This window comes from Diachasma alloeum, unplaced genomic scaffold (genome assembly GCF_001412515.2).
Source record: "Diachasma alloeum isolate Michigan unplaced genomic scaffold, Dall2.0 Dall_scaffold_00302, whole genome shotgun sequence".
In the NCBI taxonomy this organism is placed as follows: domain Eukaryota; kingdom Metazoa; phylum Arthropoda; class Insecta; order Hymenoptera; family Braconidae; genus Diachasma; species Diachasma alloeum.
In genome coordinates this window covers 361,483-388,948 of record NW_021680441.1, presented here as the reverse complement: position 1 = coordinate 388,948, position 27,466 = coordinate 361,483, and the positions used below count along the sequence as shown (strand labels likewise).

Sequence of the window (27,466 nt, the reverse complement as noted above, 5' to 3'; positions counted from 1 at the left end):
CCCCCCCCCCCCCCCTCTGCGTCCTGGAGACATTCCAAGGAATTCGCAATCGTGGAAAAGGGGGAGAGAGGGGAGCGGAGAAACGCAGGAAGTTTCAAGGAGTCACGGACGTACGCGTTTAACGAGGGGGCGTTCGACTTGTTTATGGCAAATTGGAAAAGGAAATTGCGGACTCGTGGATATTCACTCGCTCTTCTTTGATGGGTAGTGATTTTTTTTCTTGCCCTCATTTCATTTTTTTCGAACTGGCGCAGGGGTAGCGCTCATATTTTTCGAGGGGAAACTATTTTCGATTTTCATCGCGGTGTGTGGAAGTGGCGGTTTCAGCGGAGGGTAGCTGGCGCATGTACCGCCCACGTGAGGGAAATGAGTCTTTTTTTCCAGCCTCGCACTCTACAAGGAGTCATAAACGGTTAGAATGGGTTCTTCGAGGTGTTTAATCGAAGATGTGAAGAGGACAGATTTTTTATTAACATTCAACATATTTAATTATGTCATTCAATTGGCATCGGCCAGTGAGCGATGGAATCGACCTTTGAGGGTAATACCGCCCGGCAGCCGTCCAATACCGCCCACCTTGGTTTCACGACTTTTTTCAGCAATGCAGACCAACTGTTATAAATTTTCCTATTCTCATCCTTCGTTTCCATTCTTTGGCTCCATTTTGAGAAAGATTTCACGTGAATAGTAATAAATTATCCTGAATTTACCCGATGTTCCAGTGGCCACCGACTACCCCAAACAGTCGAGCTGTCACTCGACCGACCTCTAGCTGCAGAGTCTAGCAGACCTATAGAAACCCTGGGCGGCATTACCCACAAATTCTGGGCGGAATTACCCACAAACGCGGAGGCTGATAAAATAGCCAATAATAACTGATGAAGATATTTTTCTGCTATCGAAAAGGTCGCAATGGCTGTGAAATGTATAACGAACATATATTTCGCACTCCATTCAATTGTGGACCCACTGAAAATTTGAAAAATATTAAAATCTGGGGGCGAATTATTTTAAGAATTCGGTAGAATATGATTTGGATTTTTTATGTTTCCACGGGAGAAGATTGAAAATTTCTGTTGAAATTACTTGTTGCTGTTAAATATTTGCATAATAAAAACAGAAAAAAAGATCTCAGCCAATCCTGAGAAGTACGGGCGGTTTACCCGCTGAGCGGTACAGGCACCAGCCACCCTAAAGCGAATTGTGTTAAAAATGAAATGATTGTATTTCGAAAATAATCTCTTCTCTTTGAAATAGTTGGGATTTTCTTCAATCGAAAATTATCAATAAATTGTAGAAGTTCTTTTCCATTCAAATAAAATTGACTATGGAGTTTGAATATGTTTATGGAGTTTGAAAAATTATTATTTTTCATTCAGTTGCAATTTGGCTTTTCTTGAGTGGGGGGCCGTGCCCCCCCAGACCCCCCGCGGGGGGGTTGGCCCCCCTGGACTTCCGCCTTGGGCCCGTCCTTATATCACAATCTACTACAAAAGTTAAAAATGATTTCATCATTTGTTAAGTGGCGATAATCATATTTTGAAAAAGTTCCTCAACTGTTCTATGATGATGAATTCACTCATTTTAATTAGTCATTATTCGATCTCATGTTCAAAAATCTCGCGTCAGCGACATTTCAGTAATTCCAATAAATAAAGGTCGTTCATTTTCCTTCAATAATTCATCATAAATTCAACTGTTTGAAAATTTCAATTTTCGAAAGAGGTGAATTTAAAAAGCAGCAGTGGATTTTTGGGAAGGGAAAGGTTCCGTTCCCAAAGGTTTTACCGATACAGTGTTAAAAAAAACGGGCAATTCTCGGGGAAAATTTTTTTGGTCTCCAGTAAATCGCGGATGAGGAGCACATTGCCAGTTGGTGAAGAGATGTGGGGAGTGGGAGGGGGTGCGTGAGCTCAACGGGGGGATGAGGGGGGGGCAGAAAGCGAGTGGTTGGCTGTAAGCGGCTTTGGTTTCCATGGCAGTAAGCCCTCATTACTGTATTACGGGCAGCCCCAACTACCACCCGTAGGCAAATGCTTCTGAAATATCCACCACCCCCCACGTGGGCCCTGAATATCTTCGCCTGAGGGGGGTTTGGCTGATATCGCAGAAAATCACTTGGCCAGACTTGAAAAAAAATTTCAAGTGCGGGGGATCTTTTTACCTTTATGGGAGGACGATTATAAAATTATCAATAAATTCATTTTTAGGTTTTGATGGTGATTGGAGATGAGATGCATGAAGAGAAATTCTTGATAAAAATTATCCTACTGAAATTGAGTAAAAATTAATATATGATGATCAAATTTTGTTCTACGTTAGAGAAATTTTATCCTGACGCATAATAAATTTTACCAATAATTTTTGTGTAGATGACAACGAAAATTCTAGAACGGTTGGTAAATTTTGCCCTAGCGTTACAGTAATTTTTACTCTACCGGCACGGTAATTTTTATTTTTATCAGGATAACATTTCTCTAACGTAGAATAAAATTTAATTATCGTATATTAATTTTTACTAAATTGCGGGATAGAAATGAGGAAACGATGACTCATTATACACTTTTATAGAACGGTAGGATAATTTTCATCAAAAATTTCTCTCCGCGTGACGTGGGAGAGGGGAAAATCATTCGACCTATCATTTTTTTTGTCAAACACCAGAAGTTGTATTTGGTATATCCGGGGGATTTTCTTACCTTTATGGGAGGACGATTATAAAATTATCAATAAATTCATTTTTAGGTTTTAATGATGATTGGAGTCATGCGCGGAGAGAAATTTTTGATAATAATTCTCCTACCACTCTATAAAAGTGTGTCATGAGTCTTCGTTTCCTCATTTCTATCCCGAAATTTAGTAAAAATTAATGTATGATGATCAAATTTTATTCCAATTTAGAGAAGTTTTATCCTGACGCATAATAAATTTTACCCTTGCAGTCCAATAATTTTTATGTAGATGACAACGAAAATTCTAGAACGGTTGGTAAATTTTGCCCTAGCGTTACAGTAATTTTTACTCTACCCGCACGATAATTTTTATTTTTATCAGGATAACATTTCTCTAACGTAGAATAAAATTTAATTATCGTATATTAATTTTTACTAAATTGCGGGATAGAAATGAGGAAACGATAACTCATTATACACTTTTATAGAACGGAAGGATAATTTTCATCAAAAATTTCTCTCCGCGTGACGTGGGAGAGGGGAAAATCATTCGACCTATCATTTTTTTTGTCAAACACCAGCAGTTGTATTTGGTATATCCGGAGGTAAATCCCAATTTATAATGTTTACGTTGTGACCGAGGCTATTTTCATGGTGTACCCAGGTGGTTCACGGTTTATAAAGCCATCGCGGGGCTGCAGGGTTGACCGCAAAGACCCAACAGGAAAATGAAAATTGTTGGTTTTCATAAAATTAATGGATAGCACTTACTGAGGTACTTTGAATTCTGACCCTTGCTTATTTTCATTATTCATACACTCATCAACATTATTATACGCAGTAATTGATTGGTGCAGGCGCGATTGGACCGTGGAACTGAGAGAGAGAAAACACTCGACAGGTTTACCAACTCGAGACGCATTTTAATATATTTCAATAATTAGAGAAACATCCAATAAAAATTATTTTTCCGTACTGATCTTCACTTTTCCTCGTCCGGGATCGGTACTAGCTCTTCCCCAAACACGTAAAAGGAAAATCACGACGGAAAAATATCGTTCACGACTACTGCCATGGGATTTTTTTACTCGTGTGGTTGGCCAATCCTCGCCTTCGGCTCGAACGCCAACTCCACGCGAGTAAAAAACCCGATGGCACTCATCCTGAAATATACGATGACACTCGTAGGTGATGAGAAAAAAATCAATCAATCAGATAAATAAAATCAATGTTTAAAAAATTCTCAGCTGCACACTTAAAGTAGCTCTACCCTTCGGCCGGGCTACGTTGTACTTTTGGATATTTTCAGTTTTAAAATTTTTCAACTAAATTGCATGGAAAAAATTTGAAGAAAATTCATACCCACACGGAGAAAAATATTCAGTAAAAATTACGGAACTCACTATTCGCTGACCGATTACGGAATCGACACACAAATTTTAAGTGACGGTATCGTAATTTTTCACGGGAGATTCAGATAAAAATTACGGAACGCTCTGGAAAAATTCCGTGACAGTTCCGTAAAATTTACTACAACCACATTTCGCTCCGGAATTACGGAAAAGATACGTAATTTTTATTGAATATTTCTCTCCGTGCAGTCAGTATTATCTAAATTAAATTTCGCAAAATATTGATATTTTTTCAACCACTTCCCTCTTATGAATGAATAATAAAGCTTGTTTGCAAAACGGTGGATTATTTTTTATGAGGTGTGAAAAAAATTCGTGATTTTTTCACACCTAATGAAAAAAAATTCAGATTTTAATCTTTGATTACAATGGAAATGTTGATTTTCACATAAGACACTGGGTTAAATCCTGATTTTTAAACATTTCTTCTTTGAAAAACCAAAACGATAATTATATTGAGAAAAAAATTCGAATTCCGAATCTAACCGAGTTTTCTGCAATTTTTTGGAGTTTCCAATAATCTTTGAATTTACCGTAAGGCTAGAGCTACTTTAACACGAGCCTTCGGCTCGTGCCGAAGGCGAGCCGAAATGTGCTATTTTTCAAAATATTCTGTGTCAACTCATAAATCCATTGTTAATAAATGGAATGATTGATCTTCTCCCAAATACAATGAAAGATATTCAACCCTTTCGTCGGACTCTCCGGTAGCTTTCGATATCGCTCGAGTATTAAGAGGGGGTGACTCATAGTTCAGGATCTGTCTGTCGATACATCTGGATCGCGACTTTTTTCCTTCACTGAATTGGAATGCATTCTCTTCCCCCTTGTCCTGTATTTTCCCGTATTTTATCGTGCTCCTTTCCTCAACGTTTTATTCTCGCAGAGCCCGTGATAAAACACAGGTAACTCCGGTATTTATGCGATGTGCACGTCGTTTTTATGCGTATAGGTGGCGAGGGGGGAGTGAAAATCGGGGTTAAAGCGCATCAGGGAACAACCTATCATCCCGTTCTTCCTTCATAACGAAAACTTTCATAAGGGGAGGGTGGGAACCGTGACTCCTAGCGCTGGAGGTTGACGCTAATCCCACGTCCAGGATACTGAAAACTAGGAGACAGGGGGAATGAGGATAGTGCGGGTGGGGGAGGAGGCAACACACTGTGAGCTGAGTATGATAATATCCTCGGGCACAACACTATCATGCTCTTCTCACTCACTCATCTTTCGCGTGTTGTAATTCTGATGGTTTTGTTGTTATTATTTTTTAGGAAAAATTTGGAGCCTTGAGTTCGTGGGAATTTTCGTGATTAATTTCGAACATTTGTTCTCTGAAATTGAAGATGGTGGCGATTTATTGCATGCCTTGGAGGGTTATTTGAAAAAAATTGTTTTTTTTTTAGTTATGCGAAATCAAAATTTCAGGTTGGGTTGAGGTATTTTTTTAAAGATTGTAAATTGATAAATATGAATTTTATCGAAGAAGTGGAAGACATTTTTTTTATTCAAAACAGGTGTAAATTTCGGGGAAATAATCCAGACTCGAAAAAATTGAATTTACAATGAATTAATCAATAAACAAATTGAACAGTTGACAACAAATTGAGAGGGCATGTCCGGAACAATTAGAAAAAAATATATGTTATAGAGTAGGTGTTGAAGAATTGCCGGTACAATTAAAAAAAAATTTTTTCAAACATTTTTCTTCTACAAAATGGGAAAAATCGTAATTTTCGGAAAATTTGATTCAGAATGGAGAGAAATTTTTTTCCCCCCAATCGATGACATTCTTAGATCGGTTTCAGAAAACATTTTCTATAATAAATTTCCCATTATTAGCTGTTTTATCAGCTTTTTAATTGTATTTAGAAAGTTTTATCAAGGATCGACATTTTTAAAAATCGTTTTTAGGAAATTTAAATTCTAAAAAAACAAGAAAATCCAAAACATGAACTGGAATTCATAAAAAATCGACAAATACTGTTGTTAAATCAGGAAAAATTTTCTAGATTCTATTGTTTCTGAAATTGAAAAAATTGCGACTCCAAGTTCACCAGAATTTCAATTTCACCCTTTTTTTTTCATAAAATTGGTAAAAAAATTCTCAACTCCAAAAAAATGGATGTCCTAAACTGTGCTCACTAAAAATTTATCTACCAGCCACATTCGCGGAAAAATTTCTTCCCTGTGTGAAAAAATAATCACAAAAAAACGTTTGTCCAAGATACGTAAATCCGATGTCAACATGAGCGTCCCATTACGACCGCACGCGTTATCTCAGTCTGGCATTTCAGTGTTTCTTTTCCGTCGTGCATTCGTTTTTTTCCCCTCTTCCAATTAAAAATTAAAAAATCCACCCTCCCAAGTGGCCGTGAGAGTGCTAAGGGACGGCCGGTGGGTGGCGCGGAAGGGGGAGCAGAGGGATGAGGCGTCGGGATCTGGGATGTGGGAGTGCTATTGTTTTTCGTCGGATGACTGCATTCACCCTACGAGTTTTTCTACCGATTAAACATTATTTTTACCCAACCCTCTCCCTCCGCCCTCTCTGGTGATCAACTCCGGAATATTGTCCATCCCTTGTACTTTCATGAGTTTTTTTGTTCACGTATGTTAATATCACATTTTACTGTATTTTTTTTCAGCTCACGTTTCAGTCTTCTGAAGTCTCTCGCATATTAGAACGTCTCGTTTTCTGGCTCCGCGCACATCGGCGAATCCGCTCAGCATTTAATCGCGCTCCATGACCATCCGTCGTGATATATTTGAAAAACTTTTACGGAGACGTGAACGTCACTGCCGATTATCCATTAACGAAAACTGTGCGCTGATATCGGCCGCGTCTGACTTCACTCGCACAGTTTCTACTTGTCGGGTGAAACTTCTCAGGCTGTTTACTATTTTGGGGATTTATTAATATTAATTTCTTTGAGGGACGGTGATAGGATTCATGAAAAATAGATATCCTTGATTTTGTTCAGAGCGGGGAATATCAGGGGCCAAATTAAAAAATTCGAATGTCATGCGCCCAGAAAAATGTTTTTTTGAATCAAATAAAAATCTTTATTTGACATTTTTTCAAATGTCATCTCCAGAATATTTTTTTTATAAATACATAAACGTGTTTACTTGTTCCAAGAGAAAGGATTTACTGATATTAAACAAACAATTTATTTACTCCAAATACAATTTTTATTAAATTTGAAAAAACAATTTATTGAGTTCAAATAAACAGTTTATTTATTTTAAGAAAATCACATTTTCATGTATTTTGTGCAATTTCTACAAAATTTTTACAATTCTAATTATGTAATCAGCGCGATCAATAACCCTTGACTTCCTCAAATTAAAAAAAAAATTCAGTCACGCGATTTCTTTGGTCACAAATAGAGTTCCCTCTTACATTTACACATACGCTTCAAGGAAAGCATACGTCGGTAGTCAAAATGTCAGAATTATAAAACACAACAAACACTGGAAGTAACGATCCTGATGGTTCCCTCCGTCGGCGGCACTTGATGATATGTGTGCCGGCGCGTTTTGCCAGCAAACAGGGGAGTTTTTAACACTGCATGATTCTTGGGTAAACGCTTCAATGTTTTATATCATGTACCTTTGGGTATACATATTCTCCATATGAGTTTACTCTGAAAAAGGAGTTTTTTTCTTAAATCAACGAGCCAGTTTCTTATTCTCAGTATAGGGGAGCTGGCGCACGTACCGCCCACCTAAGGGAAATGAGTCTTTTTTCCCAGCCTCGCACTCCACAAGGAGTCATAAACGGTTAGAATGGGTTCTTCGAGGTGTTTACTCGAAGATGTGAAGAGGACGGATTTTTTATTAACATTAAACATATTTAATTATGTCATTCAATTGGCATCGGTCAGTGAGCGATGGAATCGAACTTTGAGGGTAATACCGCCCGGCAGCCGTCCAATACCGCCCACCTTGGTTTCATGATTTTTTTCAGCAATGCAGACCAACTGTTATAATTTTTCCTATTCTCATCCTTCGTTTCCATTCTTTGGCTCCATTTTGAGAAAGATTTCACGTGAATAATAATAAATTATCCTGAATTTACCCGATGTTCCAGTGGCCACCGACTACCCCAAACAGTCGAGCTGTCACTCGACCGCCCTCTAGCTGCAGAGCCTAGCAGCCCTATAGAAACCCTGGGCGGCATTACCCACAAACGCGAAGGCTGATAAAATAGCCAATAATAACTCATGAAGATATGTGGACGTCCGCATGAAAAGGCACCACTTTGTCGATATGGTGTTATGTATACTCTGATAATATTGATAAAATTCCGCACATTTTGAGCCCAAAATGATCTTCATAGGGTCAAAAATGACGTCGTTGGAGAAGATGGAAAAAACACCTCAACATTGGTGTAAATGGGAGTTGCTGACACAAAAACGTGAATATCTCGGAAACTAGAATCGACAAAGTGGTCCCTTTTCATGTGGACGTCCACATATTTTTCTGCTATCGAAAAAATCGCAATGGCTGCGGAAATGTATAACGAACATATATTTTTCACTCCATTCAATTATGGACCAACTGAAAACTTGAAAAATCTTGAATTCTGGGGTCGAAATATTTTAAGAATTCGATAGAAAATGATTTGATTTTTTTAACGATGGTTCCACGGTAGAAAATCTAAAATTTCTGTTAAAATTACCTGTTGTTATCAAGTATTTGCATAATAAAAGCAGAAAAAAAATTTGTCAGCCAATCTTCAGAAATACGGGTGGGCGGTGCAGGCACCAGCTCCCCTAATGCCTGATAAAATCATGAGTTATTTAAAATAATTAACTGAGTCCTGGACAAGAATTTTTACTCTCAGCGTTTCCTCAAAATATTTTTTTTGAGGAAGCAGGTATTTGAATATCTCACCTCGTACCCAACAATGTATGACATGAGGGATGCTGGAGGCGCCTACTTAAGGCACGAAATAAGACGAGGAGGAATGGGGAACGTTTGAAGATCGTTCTTCCAGCGAGTTACACATAATGCCTCATAAACACCAACCCCTAAAATGCCTGACATCGTTCACGATGCCAACGAGTTATACGGATAGTTGGGCGGCATCACTCCCTCCGTAGCTGTAAACTGCGGGCTTGTTGAGGAGACTATTTTCATGCAGAGAACAAAATTTTTGAATTTCAGGAAAAAAAATGAATAGATTAAAAAAAACCTGTAATGATCAAATTTTTTCAATTTTCAAATTCAAAAGAGCGTAAACAATATTAAATTATACTGAATGATTTTTTAATATTCGTTCTACTGATTGCTAATGTTTTCTTCAAAAAAGACCACCAATTTCGTCTCAAGAACTTGTGCAGTTGCTTCACAACAGATTTTTGTAAAATAGAAAAATTGAAAAAATAAAAGTGACGGTGCTCTTAAAAGGGCATTCTTCATCTCCTTGGCTGGTGTGTAGACATGCGACGTATGCGAGTCGGATAGGTCGCCCATGCTTGATATTTTCCGGTGGGCGGTGGTGGTGAGCCCGTTAAATGTCGTGGTTCACCATAAAAAAAGCCGGCTGGATACAGTCGCCCCGAGCGTACGTACACTGAAGAGCCTCTTTGGCTATAAAATAAAAACTACCCACTTCACTCTACCCTCGTGCAACAATAACACTAACACACGTGTGTTATGAATTTCAATGCTCTGGAAAAAATGGCTGACGCCTCGGTATTTAGTTTTATGTGTTTTATATGGGATATGAACCATTACTGTCATATCCAGATTTTTCTTATAATGAACCCTGTTGATGATTTCGTAATTTTAGGCGCTTTTTTACAAGGTTTTTCTCTCTATATTACAAAAATGTAAATCAACTCCAGAATTAAGGGTGGCAAGGGTCAAAATGAGGGTCATAAGGGTTAGAATAAGGGTCATGAGGGTCAGATTATGGGTCACAAAGGGTATCATGAGGGTTACGAGGGTGAGAATAAGGGCCACGACGGTCAGATTAAGGGCCATGAGGGTCAGAATAACGGTTACGAGGGTCAAATTAAGGGCTATATGGGCATATTAAGGGTCACGAGAGGTATAACGAGGGTCACGAAGGTGAGAATAAGGGCCATGAGGGTCAGAATAAGGGTTACGATGGTCAAATTAAGGGCTATATGGGCATATTGAGGGTCACGAGAGGTATAACGAGGGTCACGAAGGTGAGAATAAGGGCCATGAGGGTCAGAATAAGGGTTACGATGGTCAAATTAAGGGCTATATGGGCATATTGAGGATCACGAGAGGTATAATGAGGGCCACGAAGGTGAGAATAAGGGCCATGAGGGTCAGAATAAGAGTTACGATGGCCAAATTAAGGGCTATATGGGCATATTGAGGGTTACGAGAGGTATAATGAGGGTCACGAAGGTGAGAATAAGGGCCATGAGGGTCAGAATAAGGGTTACGATAGTCAAATTAAGGGCTATATGGGCATATTGAGGGTCACGAGAGGTATAATGAGGGTCACGAAGGTGAGAATAAGGGCCATGAGGGTCAGAATAAGGGTTACGATAGTCAAATTAAGGGCTATATGGGCATATTGAGGGTCACGAGAGGTATAATGAGGGTCACGAAGGTGAGAATAAGGGTCACGAGTGTCAGATTAAGAGTCACAGAGGTCAGATTGAGGGCAATGAGGGCTAGAATAAGGGTTACGAAGGTCAGATTAAGGGCTATATGGGTCGTATTAAGGGTCACGAGAGTTATAATGAGGGTCACGAGGGGGGAATAAGGGTCACGAGGGTCAGATTCTGAGTCACAAGGCTCAGATTGAGGGTCATGAGGGTCAGAATAAGGGTCACGATGGTCAGATTAAGGGCCATGAGGGTCAGAATAAGGGTTACGATGGTCAGATTAAGGGTCACGTGGGGTGTAATGAGGTGACTTAGCCGGTGCTACAAGTGGAAATGTCCGACGACTTGATATCAATACTACTTAAAATATTTCAATTTTTTGGAATTTGTGAGATTTTCCCAACTGAACAATTTTCTGTTGGTAAAAATGGGAAGATAAAACCTGTTGAAATTAAAAAAAAAATTCAACAGTTTCTAAATTAAAAAAAAAACATCGGTCAAACAAAAAATGTAAATTTTAATCAGAAAAAACACTTAATGTGAAAAACAAAACAGAACAAATCCGATCAATAAAACATGCGCACGTACCGGAATATTTTCTCTCCAATTCGTTGATAAAAAAAATGTAAAGTTATTTAAATAGTTCGGGTAAACATCGCCGCAGCGGCGCCGTTCTGTTTCCACCCCTTACTTCCGGCACATTTGTGTTGCGTGCCCATCGATCCCGTAACACGCGACATTGGCCATTATGTGCGTCCCCCTCAAAATATCCCCTCTGATCATCTTCAAAATTCATCCAGCGGGAAGAAAGTATCCATCAGAACTGCAGGAGATAAAAAACAACAAGCACAAATACGTAAATAAAAGCCGTCAGACTGAAAATTGTGTTGAAGTGTAACGAACTGTTTATAAAACAGAACGTTTGCCTAGGCTGATGTTCCGTATGACTATGACGCCTCGGCAACACAGCATTGAAATCGTGTGAAAGCAGTAGAAAAAAAGTGTGAAAACCGAGTGGGAAAATGTGAGGTGGAGAACGGTTGGATAAAAAATAACGCGAGGCCCCCGCGCCTGGCCAGAATTGGATTTGAATAATGAAAGCGTGAAAAAACCGTTGAAACCAAAGCTTTACCCGCACTTTTATGGTTTTTCATTCGTTTTCGCGGTTGAGCTATCGTTCCACTGGGGCAGGAAAAACATTCCACTTTCACCATTTCCATCTCTTTCGCTCTATCACTGAAAATCAAGTGATAACTTGACACTACTGGCTATGACGTAGTCGAAACGATCAACTGTTTTTCTTCTGATTGGCTGAGAGCGCTAATTGGATTGATGAATTGGTGTCGAATGAGTGGAGGCACATTTATTGAAATATTTTTAGCGAACGCGAATGTGCTGATGAGGATACACAGAATGGCCACAATTCTGAATATACTTTCGCTAACGGAGCCAAGAGATGTGACCCGGACTTACAGCATAATTTTTATCACAGTCTCTGATGTCTTTAATCTATTATAGTTCATCTCGGCTTAACTCGACCTATTTCCCAGTTGAGTTTTTGAGGAATATTTCCGAATCTATGGGAGATAGCGAAATTTTTGTAATAACATTTGTTGTAGCATTCAATCGGCTCGACAAAAAAGATTATAACAACAATTTTGCTATCTCCCTTAGATTCCGAGATATTCATTGAAAACTGATCAACAGTCAAAATTGACTTGTACCGTTTTACCACTTCGCTACTGAATTGTAAATATTTCCATTCGTTCGCCATCTTTAATTATTTCTTCGCATGGATTTTTTCTATCGAATAAATGTAATTTCATGGCACAATAGAGAATCGAAAATCATGAAAACGCAACATTTTATTTCTACTTATCCAATCAGTTTAATTTGATTCTGCTTCACAGGTAAAAGCTTCACTCTGACGATAATGCTGCAGACCCAACCGCCGCAAGTGGCCACACTTTCCAAAGCCATTAAAGTAACCGTCGACGGACCCAGAGAGCCGAGATCCAAAACGAGTAAGTAAAAGTAAACTACACGGAGAGAAAAATTCGCTAAAAATTACCAGAAAAAAACGCGAAAATTACGTTTCGAAACGTAATGCGCGAGCGGAGTAAAATTCAATAAAAAGTATGAGTCGGAGCTGAAATTGTACGAATCGCCACGTAAATTCTACGATTTGTTCCGTAAAAATTAACCACCCGTCTGATGACTCACCGCTGTGGGGACAACAAGTCGTTCCGTAATTTTTCCCCAACGATTGAGAAATTTTACGGAACGTAGAACTAACTCACGAGCTTCATAAAAATTGTTGAACGTTCAAGTTTCTGTAAGATTTAACTTCTTCGGGAAAAATTACCCGACAATTTCGTACTTTGTTCGGTGATGAACCTGAAAATTCACTGAACGTTTCAGATTTCTTCTCTTCCATTCCTATAAAAATTTCCGGAAATCGATTCCCCATTGCGGATTACGCAAATTGTTCCGTGATTTTTACTGAATATTTCTCATAATCGCCCGAAAACATTACCCGGATGTGAAATACTCGTGATAGAGTCCCTTTAAGAATTCCATGTTCCATGCGAAGACCATAAGCATTGGACAAGCTCACCAGTAAAAAGCACACCCTGCAAATTGATCACGACCCGATACTAAAGAAATCAACTCACGTTTTCAGGACAGCAGGCCTTTCATCCCTACCACTTTGGACCGCGGCCATTTCCCTTTGGACATCCGCAGGACCCACTGGGATTCAAGCTGTCCGGTAAGTCTGCCAACTGCACAGGAAAATCCCAATTTTCATCACCGGGAATTTCCACACCCCCAGCATTATCCTCAAAATACATCTGTCCTCCTTTTCGGCGGAGACTTCAGCATCAGCTGTACCCTCTGTCGATAGCGTAACGAAGTTTAGTACCTTAACCACCCTCTCTCCTGTACTCAGATTAGACTCCCTCTGCCTCACACTGATACTCAGTTGAAACTAACCGTCCTTTGACACCACATCTCCATCCTGCCTCATCTTCCGCAGCACTTGTACGATTTCTCTCTCGTCTGGTGATTCGCCTCCAACACCACCACCGTCACCTTGGCAAGGTAGAGTGTCAAAATTGAGCAAGGCACTCGGCTCGTCAAGTCACCGGGGAGTCAAAATTGAGTTTTATCAATTTTGCTGGGAGAAAGACTCTGATTAACCGATGCATAACGTATCGTTGTCATATTCATCTAGTGATGCCGCGAGACACTTTACGAGACAAAACTTCGGAGAGATGATCTCGCTCTCCATGAATACGAAAATCTTTGCTCTCGTCTCAGTCTCGAAATACGCAGTGTCGACTCCTTTCGCGATGATTCCGAGTCAATTTGTCTCGTCTCGTTCTCAAGATTTTCGTGTTTTTTAATGTAAAGTCTCGGTTTTTGTCTCGGTTTGTCTCGTCTCGGTTTTCTACAGATAAAAAATGCGAAAAACTGGAAACCGAGATGAGATAAATTGACTCGAAGTCATCACGAGAGAAGTCGACACTGTATTTTTCTAGACGGAGATGAGACCAAAAATTTGCGTGTTCACTGAGACCGAGGCAATCTCTCCAAAGTATTGTCTCGTAATGTCTGGTGAAATGTCTCGCGGCATCACTATATTCGTCGCTCTGTGAAGGGGAAGAGCGAAATCACAAATGCAAAAATCCATCATTTTCAGTCGAGAATCATTTATTCTCTTTCAAGCGATATCCCCCGAGCTGTTTTTAATCGATCTTTCAATTTTCAATTATGGGATTTCTGAAGGAAAAGAATTGGAAGTTAAGGTGTCAAAATTGGAAAAGGCATTCGGCCAAAGGGCTACTCACTCCCGAAATCATAGCGCCACTCCGCGATAAAATCAATATGAAATCACATTGAAATCAAGTGAAACCATTGAAATCATCAAAATCACTGAAATCACGTGATTTCAACTCACTGAAATCATTTCTGAAACCACGCTGAACTCTTGAACTCATCCCGAAGTCTTATTTATTGTGATTTCAATTACTCCTTCACCTCTAGGGGCCTCTTCTCGAAATATTTTCGTGCGCGGAATCGACTCCGTTGACGGAACGCCGATATGATTCCTATACGCAATTCGTCTACGAAGCCACTTCCGTGCACGGAAATATTTCGAGAACAGGGCCCCTGAAATCAATGATCCACCGCTCCGTGAAGTGGAGGATCGAAATCAGAAAAAAAAAATCCATCATTATTCCTCCCACATCCAATTTCCATTCGAGAATCATCTGTTCTCTTTCAACCTCCACTCCCCGAGCTGCTTTTTAATCGCTCCTTCAATTTTCAATTGTCGGATTTACAAAGGAAAAAAAATTGAAATGATGAAATAACGCTCGCATGCCGGAGTAGATTCTAGAGCTGGAAAATTTGACGGGACTAAAATTCCACCAAACTGGCCGTGGGGAAAGGGGAGTCCGGGGATTTAGAGTGGAGAGGGGACACAAACTGATACTGGTGCACCGACAGTGTATTGTTTCGGCATGATAAGCAGCTTAACGGAAGTTCCCTCTGCCTCCGCAACTCCTCCACCAATCTCTCTACCAACTCCCGCGCATTTTACCAACTGTGTACCTCTTCCAACCCCCGCCGCCGCCCGCCGGCGATCTTTTTCGACGAGACTACTGATGGAGCTGTCCCATTCCCATGGGATTGGTGTGCTCGTCAAAACTCACCCTTCGATCGCTGTTACCAACTAACACCGTCGAATGATGGAGTTGATGCTGGCGCTCTGAAGCTTCCGGTTTTTTCGTCGAGGAAACCTCGAGCGCGGAGTCTTCCGAGGGCGAAAGGGGTCGGCCGATGACTTGTGATTGTGGTCGACTCGGGGAAAAAGACAATCTGACTTAATCCGCGGGCTTGTCTTCTTCAGGGGAGTGATGGGTCATGTTGGGAAGTTTTAATTGGAGGGGGTCATTGGGGGAACGGTTATCAAAGGTCTCAGTGTCAACCCTTTTGTGTCGATGGATTTGAAGATATCTGAGGGCTTTTAATGACAACACGTCAAAGGTCTTAATGCCAACCCTTTCTGCTTCGATGGATTTGAAGGTCTGCATTTTCATTATGAGTAATCGGGATTTTCCTTTGATAATACATCATAAACTTTTTCATTAGTGCATTGTCGACAATCAGAAATCAATTAAGAGTTTATTGGGATCAAATAAAGATTTATTAATTATTTTTAATCGGGATTTTTCTTTGATAATACATCATAAACTTTTTCATGAGTGCATTGTCGACAATCAGAAATCAATTAAGAGTTTATTGGGATCAAATAAAGATTTATTAATTATTTTTGAAAATATCTATTTTACGTAAATAAAACTTTGAATAAAATTTTTTATTTCATTTGAGAAAAAAACTTCAAATAATCATTTTTCGTCTGTTTCATTTTGGCCCACTCTCTCCTAGATCTTAAACTTTGACACGGATCATCCCAACTCTCACTGTCAAGCCTTTTGATTCAATGGATTTCAAGCTTTCACTCTGAATGATCCGACATTTGAGACTAATTTCATTGTAATACATCCTAGACTCGCTGATTAGCCCACGCCATCGCATAAAAAGTGCTGATGTCCAAGGAAGCAGATGAAAAATGAAGCCATTGAATCCCCAAATTCAGAGTAACCAACACGGAGAGAAATTTTTTAGAAAAATTCTAGTGCTAGCACGGGAAAAGAGGCGCAAAGTGACGACCAGGAAAAAATTCCAGTGCCGGCACTAGAAATTTTATTGAGGAAAACATGAATTTCCCCGTATTTCTGTGAAGATTTCACAGAAATCCCCAGAAATTGTAGCAAAAATACCAAGAAATTTTACCTTAACAGCACTAGAATTTTTCGCAGACGATGGATTGTGATTTTTTCCAGCACTCGTACGAGAATTTTTCTATAAAATTTCTCTCCGTGAAAGTTCCCTCAAAATCCTGAAAGCTCAATTACCACCCGCTCCCCATTACCATCCGATCCGCGAGCTTAATCAACTCGTTCGTTCGAATCATTTGGCGCCACATACCGATTCAACCCTTTCGCCCGAGTGTTCCCACGTCTGTCCAGAGATTGCGCCACCGGTCAGTCCAGTCCGGTCAGTATTAACCCCTTCACCCCCGCCGCGCCATGTATTCCGTACACTCACGCACACGTGAATTCACTGGGTGTATCGTTGGCGCGTCGAGGGTGCGTTTTGTGAGGGTGGTTTATTAGATATCCGCAGAGAAAAAGTGGAATCAGGAAGGTGGGGTAGACGTTTGATAAGGAGTGAAGCTCCAATGCGCCGGGGGTTGGAGGGGCTGGAGGGTGTCAAATGCTCGATGAAACGAAGGCGAAAGATGGAGACCTCCGGGGGTTGTTAAGGTGCCCATTGAGGTGTAACTAGGGGGATGTTATTAAATTTCGTTCGGCCTACCTCAGCAAGCCGGGGGAGAAACCAGTATTTTATGGGGATCCGCTGGGTATCTGTGTTGAGGAATATATGCAGAGGGTCGGCTGGAATCCAATGAGGTCCGGTACGAGGCCCTTCGACACTCTTGAGTATCTCGATTGCAAGGGTTCTCTCTCGCGTTCATCTTCCCTCGTTGAAGCTCCATTGTCTCATTGGGAATGAAATGAGGGGTCACGTGACACTTCGGCTTCGTTGCAAGGTTCAAGTTAAGGGGAGGTCCACCCCGGGAGACCAACTTCTTCATTTTTCGAGTCGGCATAATCGAAATTTTGATTTACAGTCAAATTTGGAAGATGTCAATGGTTAATATTACTCAACAAATTATTTATTTATTTTTTGAAATAATCATTAACTCAAATTTTGGAATTCCGAATCATTTTATCAATCAATAATTGGGAAATTAAATTGCCAATTATTATTTGAGTAGCAAAGTGGTAAAACGGTATAAGTCAATTCTGACTATTGACCAGTTTTCAATGAATATCTCGGAATCTAAGGGAGATAGAAAAATTGTTGTTATAATCTTTTTTATCGAGCCAATTGAGTGCTACAAGAAATGTAATCATGAAAATTTTGCTATCTCCCTTAGATTCGGAAATATTCCTCAAAAACTCAACTGGGAGATACGACGATTCGTTTTACCACTTCGCTACTGATATTAATTTTCAAATTTCAATTACGATAAATAAATCTAAATTCCGTCTCACTTCTTTTCAAATATCCTCTTCGGCACGTTTCATAACATTCTACACTATTTGCAGTCAAAATTCGAAAATCAAAAAATCGGTCAAATATAAGGTTTCCATTAGGGACCAAAAAAATCGAAAATAGTATTTAAATTTTTTTTTACGAAAAACTAAAGTTGTTTTCTGGGGTGAACCTCCCCTGGAGTAAATTGGATAGTGCGAGGAGTCGTTGTCAGAGTTCATGAGTTGAAATCAGGAAAATCACTCAGAATTTTCGAGAGTGATATTCTTCCTGAGCGATTCAGATAAGATGTCTGAAAAATGGCATGAGAGAATAGAGATGAAGAGCGAGAGAGAGGAGAGTGAGAGCGGCAGGACAGAGCTCTGTGAAGATCATTCTCGAGATTGTCCAAGAAAGCACCCTCATCACTGAAGGCACATCCTCACCCAGCCCTCTCCCTCCCCCTCGTTTCCGCTTTTTTTTTAACCAACCGTGGCTGCTCACTTTTCTATCTCGTCAGTTTCATTCCCGTGGAGTTGAAGGGGATGAAAAATCGCGAGAGCCCCTGGATTCGAGTTAACAAGAACACCGCGTACGCCACTTCCTCTTACTCCTCTTTGCTTTCTCCTTCTCCTTCTTCTTTGTCTGATTTTTTTTATCACAATCCACCCCGTGTCAATTAACCCGCCCCCGAAGGGTGGTTGGAACCGGAAAAATCGCAACCCCTGTTTCAATAAGGTGGCCTTTACCTCATTTAGGGGAGATTGTTAGGAACGTTCAGTTTAAAACTGTCGTGCCCCTACCTCCTCCCTTTTCCGTCTTTTAAGTTGCGATCACTTTCCAGTAAATTCACGGTGGCAATTTTTCTTTTCGGCTATGTCAGGAGGGTTGAGTGATCATATTTTGCTGGGGAATTTAGTGCCAATTAATTCAAGAGTAGTATAGTTCATCGCACTATGTGTGAAGTGATATTTTACACACCCTCCAGGTATGCAAAGTAATTCGACCGCATGTCATTCAAGTCAATCATGTTGATTCAAGTCAATTTTCGACTTGACTCAAGTCGAGTGACTCGGCCTTCATCAATCCGAATTTCTGACCTTATATGAGCAGAAAAGTCGATTGTTTTGAGAAGAAACGTGGCAAGTCAAAATCGACTTAAATCAAGTCGATTCAAGACGTGATTCAAGTTGATTCTTCGGCTTGGTTCGAGGGGATTTTTTGACTTGATTTAAGCCCATATTTTAGTTTGATTCAAGTCGATTCCTCGGCTTGATTAAGTCGATTTTTCGATTTGATTCAAATCTATTTTTCGGCTTGATTCAATTCGATTTTCGGCTTGACTGAAGTGGATTTTTTGACTTGATTTAAGCCCATATTTCGATTTGATTCAAGTCGATTCCTCGGCTTGATTAAGTCGATTTTTCGGTTTGATTCAATTCGATTTTTTGGCTTGATTCAATTCGACTTTCGGCTTGACCCAAGTGGATTTTTTGCCTTGATTAAAAAAATCAACATAGATTCCAGAAAAAAATCTAGAAAGTTATATATGGGGCGCTCGAAAAATTGACTCAAGTCAAACCGAAAATTCAACTTGAATCAAGCCGAAATTTGACTTGAATCAATCCGAGATTCGTAAAGTTGTATTTTTCATGATACCTGCCAAGTTCGCTGTGCGGGTTGGAATTCATGACCTAAGCCGTAAAATTTCATTTCCGGACGAGACTTCTCCAAAGATCACGGCATTAGAATACCGTTAAAAATTCACCACTCACTCATAAAAAATTATCATCCGTAAAAACATAAAAGTAAAAGAACCTCGAAATGAAATACTAAACGAAAAACTTAAGTATGAACTTTTTCACCTGCCCATATTCTTTTCAAATTCTTACTATTTCGCACTGACTTGATCTTGTATAGAACGCCGTACTTATCTAACTTAGCGTCATACTAGTACAGAAAACTGGACGAAGGTAGACGAGGGAATTGGTCTCGACTGCCGTAGCCCAGGTACATCGCTGTTGCTTCATTTAATCAGCTCGGGTGACCAGAGCTGCCCGTCCAGTTTGTTGAACAACTCTAATGACACTTCGGGAACTTCACAAGCCTTGTAGGTTCCTGGATTATCTGTTGAGAATGAATGGCAAGGGTCACAGCAATATGTCACGGCAAAAATGGAAGATCGCAGTTCATCGAAGCTAATTCCACGGCAACTGTTGTGTCGAATAGTTGGAGTATTGGGTAGAAATTTATAAATTTCGGCGCATAAATTTTCAGTATCATTAACGAAATGGATGGAATCCCTTAGCCATGGTATTTTAGGGTATAGTCGGGACGCGATAATGAGGCCGGGCATAAAAGGGGTAGGAGAAAGGGTACCGTTGGGCAAAGACACCAAAGACTCTACGCCTAACGGGTAGCATAGAAGGGAGAACAGTAGACCAAGGAAAAAGGAAGAATGAATAGCTGGGTTGAAAGAAGAAACAAGGGGGTGCAGGAGATACTAGAGAAGGGTGGAAATCCCTCCGACAAGGGGTTAACGCCTGGATGTTGTAAGGCAGGCCTTTAACCGTTCATTTTGCATAGATTTGAATAGCCGAGACACGTAAATACTGCAAATTATTGCATTATGTACTTCAACAGTATCTTAAGGAAATTATGAAGTGGCATTTCTCTTCTTCATGTTGTCAACTCAGCAGCAAAGACGTCAATGCTTCCAGTCGATTTTTTTAAATTAAATTTTTATTCAAATCGACTCCCAAGATGAACAATAAGCTTTTCGTCTCTTTAAAAAACATTGCATTTTTCAACTTCTGCCGGTTCACCTTTTCGCTCATGAATGGGGTGAACAGTTTAATTATGGAACACTCAAGGCTCTGCGGAGGTTCAGACAATGGTTTAAAATAAATTATTGGTTGAAAAAATATTTAACAATACTGGTCGACTCAAATTTCACAAGCCTCTTGAGCCGCGAGGGGTGACCTCCCCAGTGCATTATATGAACATCGTACACTCATACATCATCTTGCATTCTTCTCCTGCCATCGATATGTAGCGATAAGAGAGGGGAGGGGGGCTTGGCGTTATACTCCCCGGGGTTAGCACACGACTGAAACCCCACAAAAGCCGTAACATTTAAGCTCAACATTTCTCACTCCCTTAAAGGGGTTAAACTTTGGCCTCCTTGAAACCCCTTTTGCACAACCTCTTTCCAACCAACCCCACTCTCATTAGTCTTCATTTGTTTTCGGAATTATCACCCCCATTTCCACCCTCCCGCGTTATACATTTCATCTGTCCCTCTTCTTACTAAACTTATCATCAAATGTGGCACGCGAATTTTGGTGGTCCTAGGGAATGAGGATATTGAGGTTTATTAATTCACGAGGTTCATTGTCCGCGATGAACCACTGGCTGCGCTCTTCCCTTCCCAGAAAGAACTCTATTCAGGAGACTAGTGAGATCTCTTACAGAAAACGTTTCTAGAGCATTGAAGAGGCGACGCATGTACACGGAAAGAAATTTTCGATAAAAATTATCATGAGTCATCGTTTCCTCATTTTTATCCCGAAATTTGGTAAAAATTAATATGTGATGATCAAATTTTATTCTACGCTAGAGAAATTTTATCATCATTTCTCGATAATTTATCGTAATTGAAACAATAATTGGGGATCCAAGACTTAAGTATCTAGCTGAATAGCCAAAGAACGCTCTGGACTACAATTTTTATTCCAAATCATGATTTGGGACCCGAAAATTATCGCCATTCCTTAGGTGAGCGGTACTGGCACAACTTCCCTATATCCTTCACCACCTCTTCATTCGCACTGCCTCGGCCTCGCCTCCTTAATCCTCTCATGACCCCCCCGCCCCGCCCGTCAGTTATAACGCAATCTAAAATCCAGTATAAATACAGCGGAAATGGTTTGCCAGTAGTAGTGAATGTGACTATCACGGCTGCACTCGTGGTGGCTTCAGTGTGCGGTGGTACGCGAGAGATAGTGGTGTCCTCTGTCTGCCATCGCGCGCAGCTTAAACGAGAGCTTAAAAATTCACTCTCAAATCGCCCTCCCCACCGGCCCCCTCGCACTCTCTGTTTCTCTTTCATTTTTACTCTCTTATCCGTCGACGCTCTGGCGGTGGCCGGTTGTGCCTTCAGTAGCGCCCTCACGCGGAGTTTTTCCGTATTATTTGAACGATTCTCCCTCTCTGTTCATCTCCGTTACCCACGGAGTTTTCAACGTACACCTCCCCCACCTCCACTTCCCCACTTACTCACCTTTCCCAAAAGCTCGTTGCAGGGGTTTGCGGCCAGCCAATCCGGCCGGCCGCAATCTCCGCGAGGTACGCCCACGCGCCAGTGACTCGGTTTCCTACCCCACCCTAAATATCCAAGCTTCCCCTTCTTTTTAACTTCTAACCCCACCTGTATATCCCACCTTTTCCTACTCTTCATGAATCCACCCCCTCTCTTAAAAGCTCCCACTAGCAGCTGCGTCTGGTATTCTTCCGTCCTTCGGTGTTACCCCTTCGTTACCATCATCAGTGAAAATACCAGTGGAAGGGACAGTATTGGTGAGGACACACGTGAAACTGGGAAGGTGGGGGGGTCTCATATTGTCCCATTCCACTTGGGAATCAATTCCACCACACACTGCGCTCTGCTACAGAGTCGCCAACAGCATCACTGGCTACACTTTCAGGAGCTTTTCCGGAATTTTTGAATCGCTCCACGCAGATGACGATATAATCTCCTATTGATCATTTCACTCTTCACCTCTTCTGTTTTTCAACTTCAGTGTCTCCTTCGGCGATTTCCAATTCTCAGGGTGGGCAGCGGGGGAATTCATTTGTGGGTTTCTTGTTTCAAAATTACATTTTCCATTCGTGTAATCCGTTTTGGCATTCAAGATCTCATCCGGCAGTTTATTGTACAAGTCGGACAGTGCTTAACATATTTACTGATTTCTGCTCCTCCATGGAAAAATATATAAAAAATATATATAATATAATTATATATATATTTTATTATATATTATATTATATATATTATATATTTTATTATATATTATATTATAATAAAATGTATATAGTAGGCAAATTTAATATATTCTTCGAATATATATAAGATTTATATAAAATCTAAATTGATATACGTTCCATATATATTTTCTATAATTTTTATATATAAATCAGGCTAATTCCATATATAAAATATATAATTTTCAGAATATATATTTCTCCGTATGGGATGAGAAAAGCACATGTTGACGATAGTTCATATCACCATGTCGATATTAGGAAAGAAAATGTCGGATCTTATATCGACCCATTCTACTTAGGAATCCATCATACCACACACTGCGCTCTGCTACAAAATCGCCAACAGCATCACTGGCTGCATTTCCAAGAGCTTTTCCAGAATTTTTGATCATTTCGCTCTTCACTTCTCCTGTTTTTCCATCTCACTATCTCCTTCAGCATCAGATTGCTCAGTATTCTTTTCCTACCGCGTCGAAATCAGTTTCAAATTGATCAGATTTCTATATAAGTGGGTTCGAATCCCACTCCTGACACCAATATAAAGTTAAAGAGGCTATTCCCAAAAGAAGTTGATTAAATAAATTGAGGCGAAAATAATATTAAAAAGCTACAAAAAGAAAAGCGATACGTCCGCGGACTAGCAATGGAGATGAAACAATAACGAGAGAGAAAGAGAGGATCGTACATGAATATTTTGAAAGCTTCCAGTCGTCCTGATGAGTATCAGAAGCATTAATTCGTGGTTTTCCAACTTCAAAATTCAATTTCCCATTTCTTCAATCCGTTTCAGCTTCCAACACCCCTTCCGCCAGTTCATTATGGAGATCAGAGAGTACCCTATACATTCTCCGATATCTTATAAGAAATCACATGTTGACAATGGTTCCTATTCTCACGTTAATAACAGGATTGCAACACCTGGGTCTGGAGCAGACTGGTGGACAAGGGTGGGGCGGTCTCCCCCGAGGTTCTCTACCCCCGCACTGTCTCCCGCCGCCACCAGGTCACCTATCGCAGCCGCATCCGCCGCCAGGCGCGGGTGGTACAGTCTCTGCCTTCAACCCCTTCCACCATGCCATCGAGCAAAGATCTCCTCGACTACCAGTTTCTAATAGCGGTAAGAGAGAGGAAAAATCGAATGGCGTAACCGCCTAGAATGAGGGCCATTTACATTATCTTCTTTTGTTTCTCAATGCAGAATCAGCGAGGAACGACTTGGGGCCAATAAGCGTTGCTGTGAGGGAGTCTGCACAGGCAGATTCCCCAGCGAATTCTGGCCCCGGATTATTAACAACTGCTTCAGTCACAGCAGCAACACCACCTGCCGACTCGGCGACAAATAACACCACTTCGAATCCACCTGGACATCATCCCCACCTGCAAGGTACAGTCCAGTGCCACACAAGACACTTTTGTATAAGATACTAGGCGGCCCATCATACTCCCACTTTGTGGATTGAATGGTTTTGGTTTGCATTCTCTGTACAAGATACTCTACAAAGGGGCTAGAATTGAGTGGAAATGGGGCTGGGATATTGTGGAAATTATTGGAAATATATATGTCTACTAGGGGGCTACGCCCCCTCGCTCCGCTCGTCAACCCCCATGATCCTTAATCTGATCCTTGTGACCTTCATTTGAATCCTCAGTCTAACCCTCACTATATTGACCCTCGTCACCCTTATTTTGACCCTTACTCTGACACTTGTGACGCTTAATCTCACTTTTGTCACCCTTATTTGGGCAGTTAATGTGACCCTTAATCTTGCGACCCTTAATCTGAGCCCCATAAACCTTAATCTGACCCTTGGAGCCCTTATTCCGGCCCTTATTCTGGCCCTCATGACTTTGTTAACCTGACTTGGGTCTTTAATGTGACCCTTGTGACCTTTAACCTTGCGACCCTTAATCTGACCTCCGTAACCCTTAATATGACCCTTGCGACTCATATTCTGACTCTTGGAACCCTTATTCCGGCCCTTTTGGCCCTTATTCTGACCCTCATGACTTTGTTAGCCTTACTTGGGTCCTTAATGTAACCCTTGTGACCTTCAACCTTGCGACCCTTAATCTGACCCCCGTAACCTTTAATCTGACCCTTGCGACTCCTATTCTGACCCTTGGAGCCCTTATTCCGGCCCTTTTGGCCCTTATTCTGACCCTCATGATCTTGTTACCCTTACTTGGGCCCTTAATGTGACCCTTATTTTGACCCACATGACCCTTATTTTGACCCTCGTAAACCCCATTCTGGCCCTTAAGACCTCGGAATTTTATTCTCCTACAGTCCCTGTAGTATCTTGTACAAAGACTGTACTCTATCTCACATCTTCAATTACATGAAATCACGTGATTGATGAACAGATTGATAATGTGCATTTTTTCAGGTCTTCACTTTCTGCGAGCACATCCGTTGTTTGGATCGATATTCGCCCCGCTGCTGCCTCAAACACCTTGGCTGTACAATCCACTATCTTACCACCCGCCTCAGTACTTAGTGGAATCAGACTGGCATAAATTGGCAGTGCACATGCAGCAAAGGCTACAGAGGCCCGATCATGCGAATTTGGAGGATCTTAAGCAGTTGCGAAGTACGAGTGGCAGTCCCAGTGTGAGTTCACGGGATGAAAGACGCAGAGAAGACGGTGATCCTGATCCACTGAGGGACACTGAAAGTCCAGACGGCAGCATCGAAGTGGATGACAGAAATGAACAGGATCCAATATTCGAAGGGAGAAGCGAGGATTCATTACAGGAACAGGAATCACCTCGTATATCACCGGTGAGAAGTGACATGGAAGATAGCGTTAAGGAGGATTTCAGAGATACCGAGAAGCGTTTGAGACCGAGCATTGAGAATTTGAATGACATTGATAGTCAGAATGAGGATCAAGGGGTACGGAGAAATGATTTAACGGTGAAAATACGGCTTGAGGGTACCGTTGATCTGAGTACCAAGAGGGGCCAAGATAAGGAGAATGTTGGTCAGGACTTGACGACGAGGAGAAAGGACGATGATGTCGATGTTGAGAGGGAATCAGTTAGACCGAGAAAGGATAGAAGCCCGAAGCCCAGGCACGTCTGGAGGCCCTATTGATGTTCGAAAGTAAACTCTCATGTGGACTTGAATGGAAAGCAATCAACGAGTGGTTGCTTCGTGAAGACTTTCGGAAAATATACGATTGCTTATTGAGAGAGGTGGAATCACAGACATCGGGGACTTCGAGGACTAACCAGGGTTTAATTGTCTTACTTTTGATTCAGCCTGTACATAAAAATCTATGCTACTGTATCATGTCGTATTACTGTGAGAAATGCAAGAGTACATTATCAGGAATGAGGATGAATAGTCCGGCATTTCAATCGTCGACTTTACATAGAATGATCTCTAATTGTCACCTGTAAATAACTTGTCAATGCATAAGGAAAATCTGATATATTATAAATTACGTTAGTGTAATTATGATCATCTTGGTGTTCTTTGAGGATTAAACCACACGATGGAACATCTTTATTTGGAAGAGTAATTAGGTTTTATCATGTTTAGGTAATGCGATCGAATAAATATCATTTGTTCCATTAATTGCCACCTAATGACCTAGTTATCCAGTCCTGGAGAGCAAGGAGAGAGCACGTGAAAATGTTTCGTTATTAGGTTTTAATCTCGACGGTTGCGATCCTACTGGCAATTTTCTCGATTCCAATCCAATAATTTCCTCAGTATTGCAACAGAACGGGAGAAAAAATTTTCCCTCAACCCACAGTCCTTATATCACAGCCTATACATTGAAAAACAGTTGTATACAAGTTCATTCGTTTTTGGACGAATAGGCTAGGAGGCTATTTGTGATTGATGGAAATACAAAGTGAATCTCGCCACACGTACCGAGAGATACCAGTGGTATGGGGCAGAAAATCGAGAGATAAAAAGCCCACAATAACCAGTTTTCCCAAGCATTATTTTCCGATTGAGTTACGTATGTATGAATGAGCAATTACTCAGTCGGTTGATACGTAATATGTCTTTCAAAAGCAGAACCATTTGTCCAATATGATATCAAATAAGAGATTTTATTTATTTGACTGGCATGACACTAATTAGTCGATTCATGTAGTCCAACTGTAATCGATTTTAATCTTCGCCATCCTCAGTTCACGAAGGGAAATATGGCAGTGGAATATCAATTGAAGGATTCATTCAACTGATGGTAAGTATATTTCTTGCCGAGGGGAATTGCAGAGCTTGATCCAATTTTTGGAAGGTTCGACTGATTGGGTGATTTGGGATGAGAACCTGACCAGGTTTTGATCCAGTAGATCGGATCCCAAAAAATTCAGGCGAGTTTAGATCAAGTTCTGATCAGGTGGACATGATCTCAGTCTCAGGTCAGGCCGCCTAAACCCAATTTGATCCGATTCGGATTTGATGCACTTGATTTTCATGTGGACGCGGTCAATTGAAGAAAACATGATCAAGTTTGGGTCCGGTTCACCTGATCTTAATGTGAACAAACGTTTTCCGAGAATCGAATTTGAAATGTTTAAAATTAAATTCTCAATTTATTTATCA

The 27,466-nt window shown here is 40.7% G+C and overlaps 1 protein-coding gene across 1 annotated transcript in view; it reads left to right on the top strand.

Moving 5' to 3' along the window:
- The window catches only part of LOC107039619, a 31,251-nt gene extending 4,812 nt beyond the window's left edge, over positions 1 to 26,439 (top strand). Inside the window, exons 3-7 of the mRNA XM_015259335.1 lie at positions 12,591 to 12,704; positions 13,364 to 13,450; positions 23,804 to 24,013; positions 24,095 to 24,280; positions 25,284 to 26,439. Of these exons, the coding sequence (XP_015114821.1) occupies positions 12,591 to 12,704; positions 13,364 to 13,450; positions 23,804 to 24,013; positions 24,095 to 24,280; positions 25,284 to 25,993 (1,307 nt within the window). The 3' untranslated portion in view covers positions 25,994 to 26,439. The remainder of the gene's footprint in view (positions 1 to 12,590; positions 12,705 to 13,363; positions 13,451 to 23,803; positions 24,014 to 24,094; positions 24,281 to 25,283) is intronic.
- The last annotated feature ends 1,027 nt before the right edge of the window (positions 26,440 to 27,466 follow it).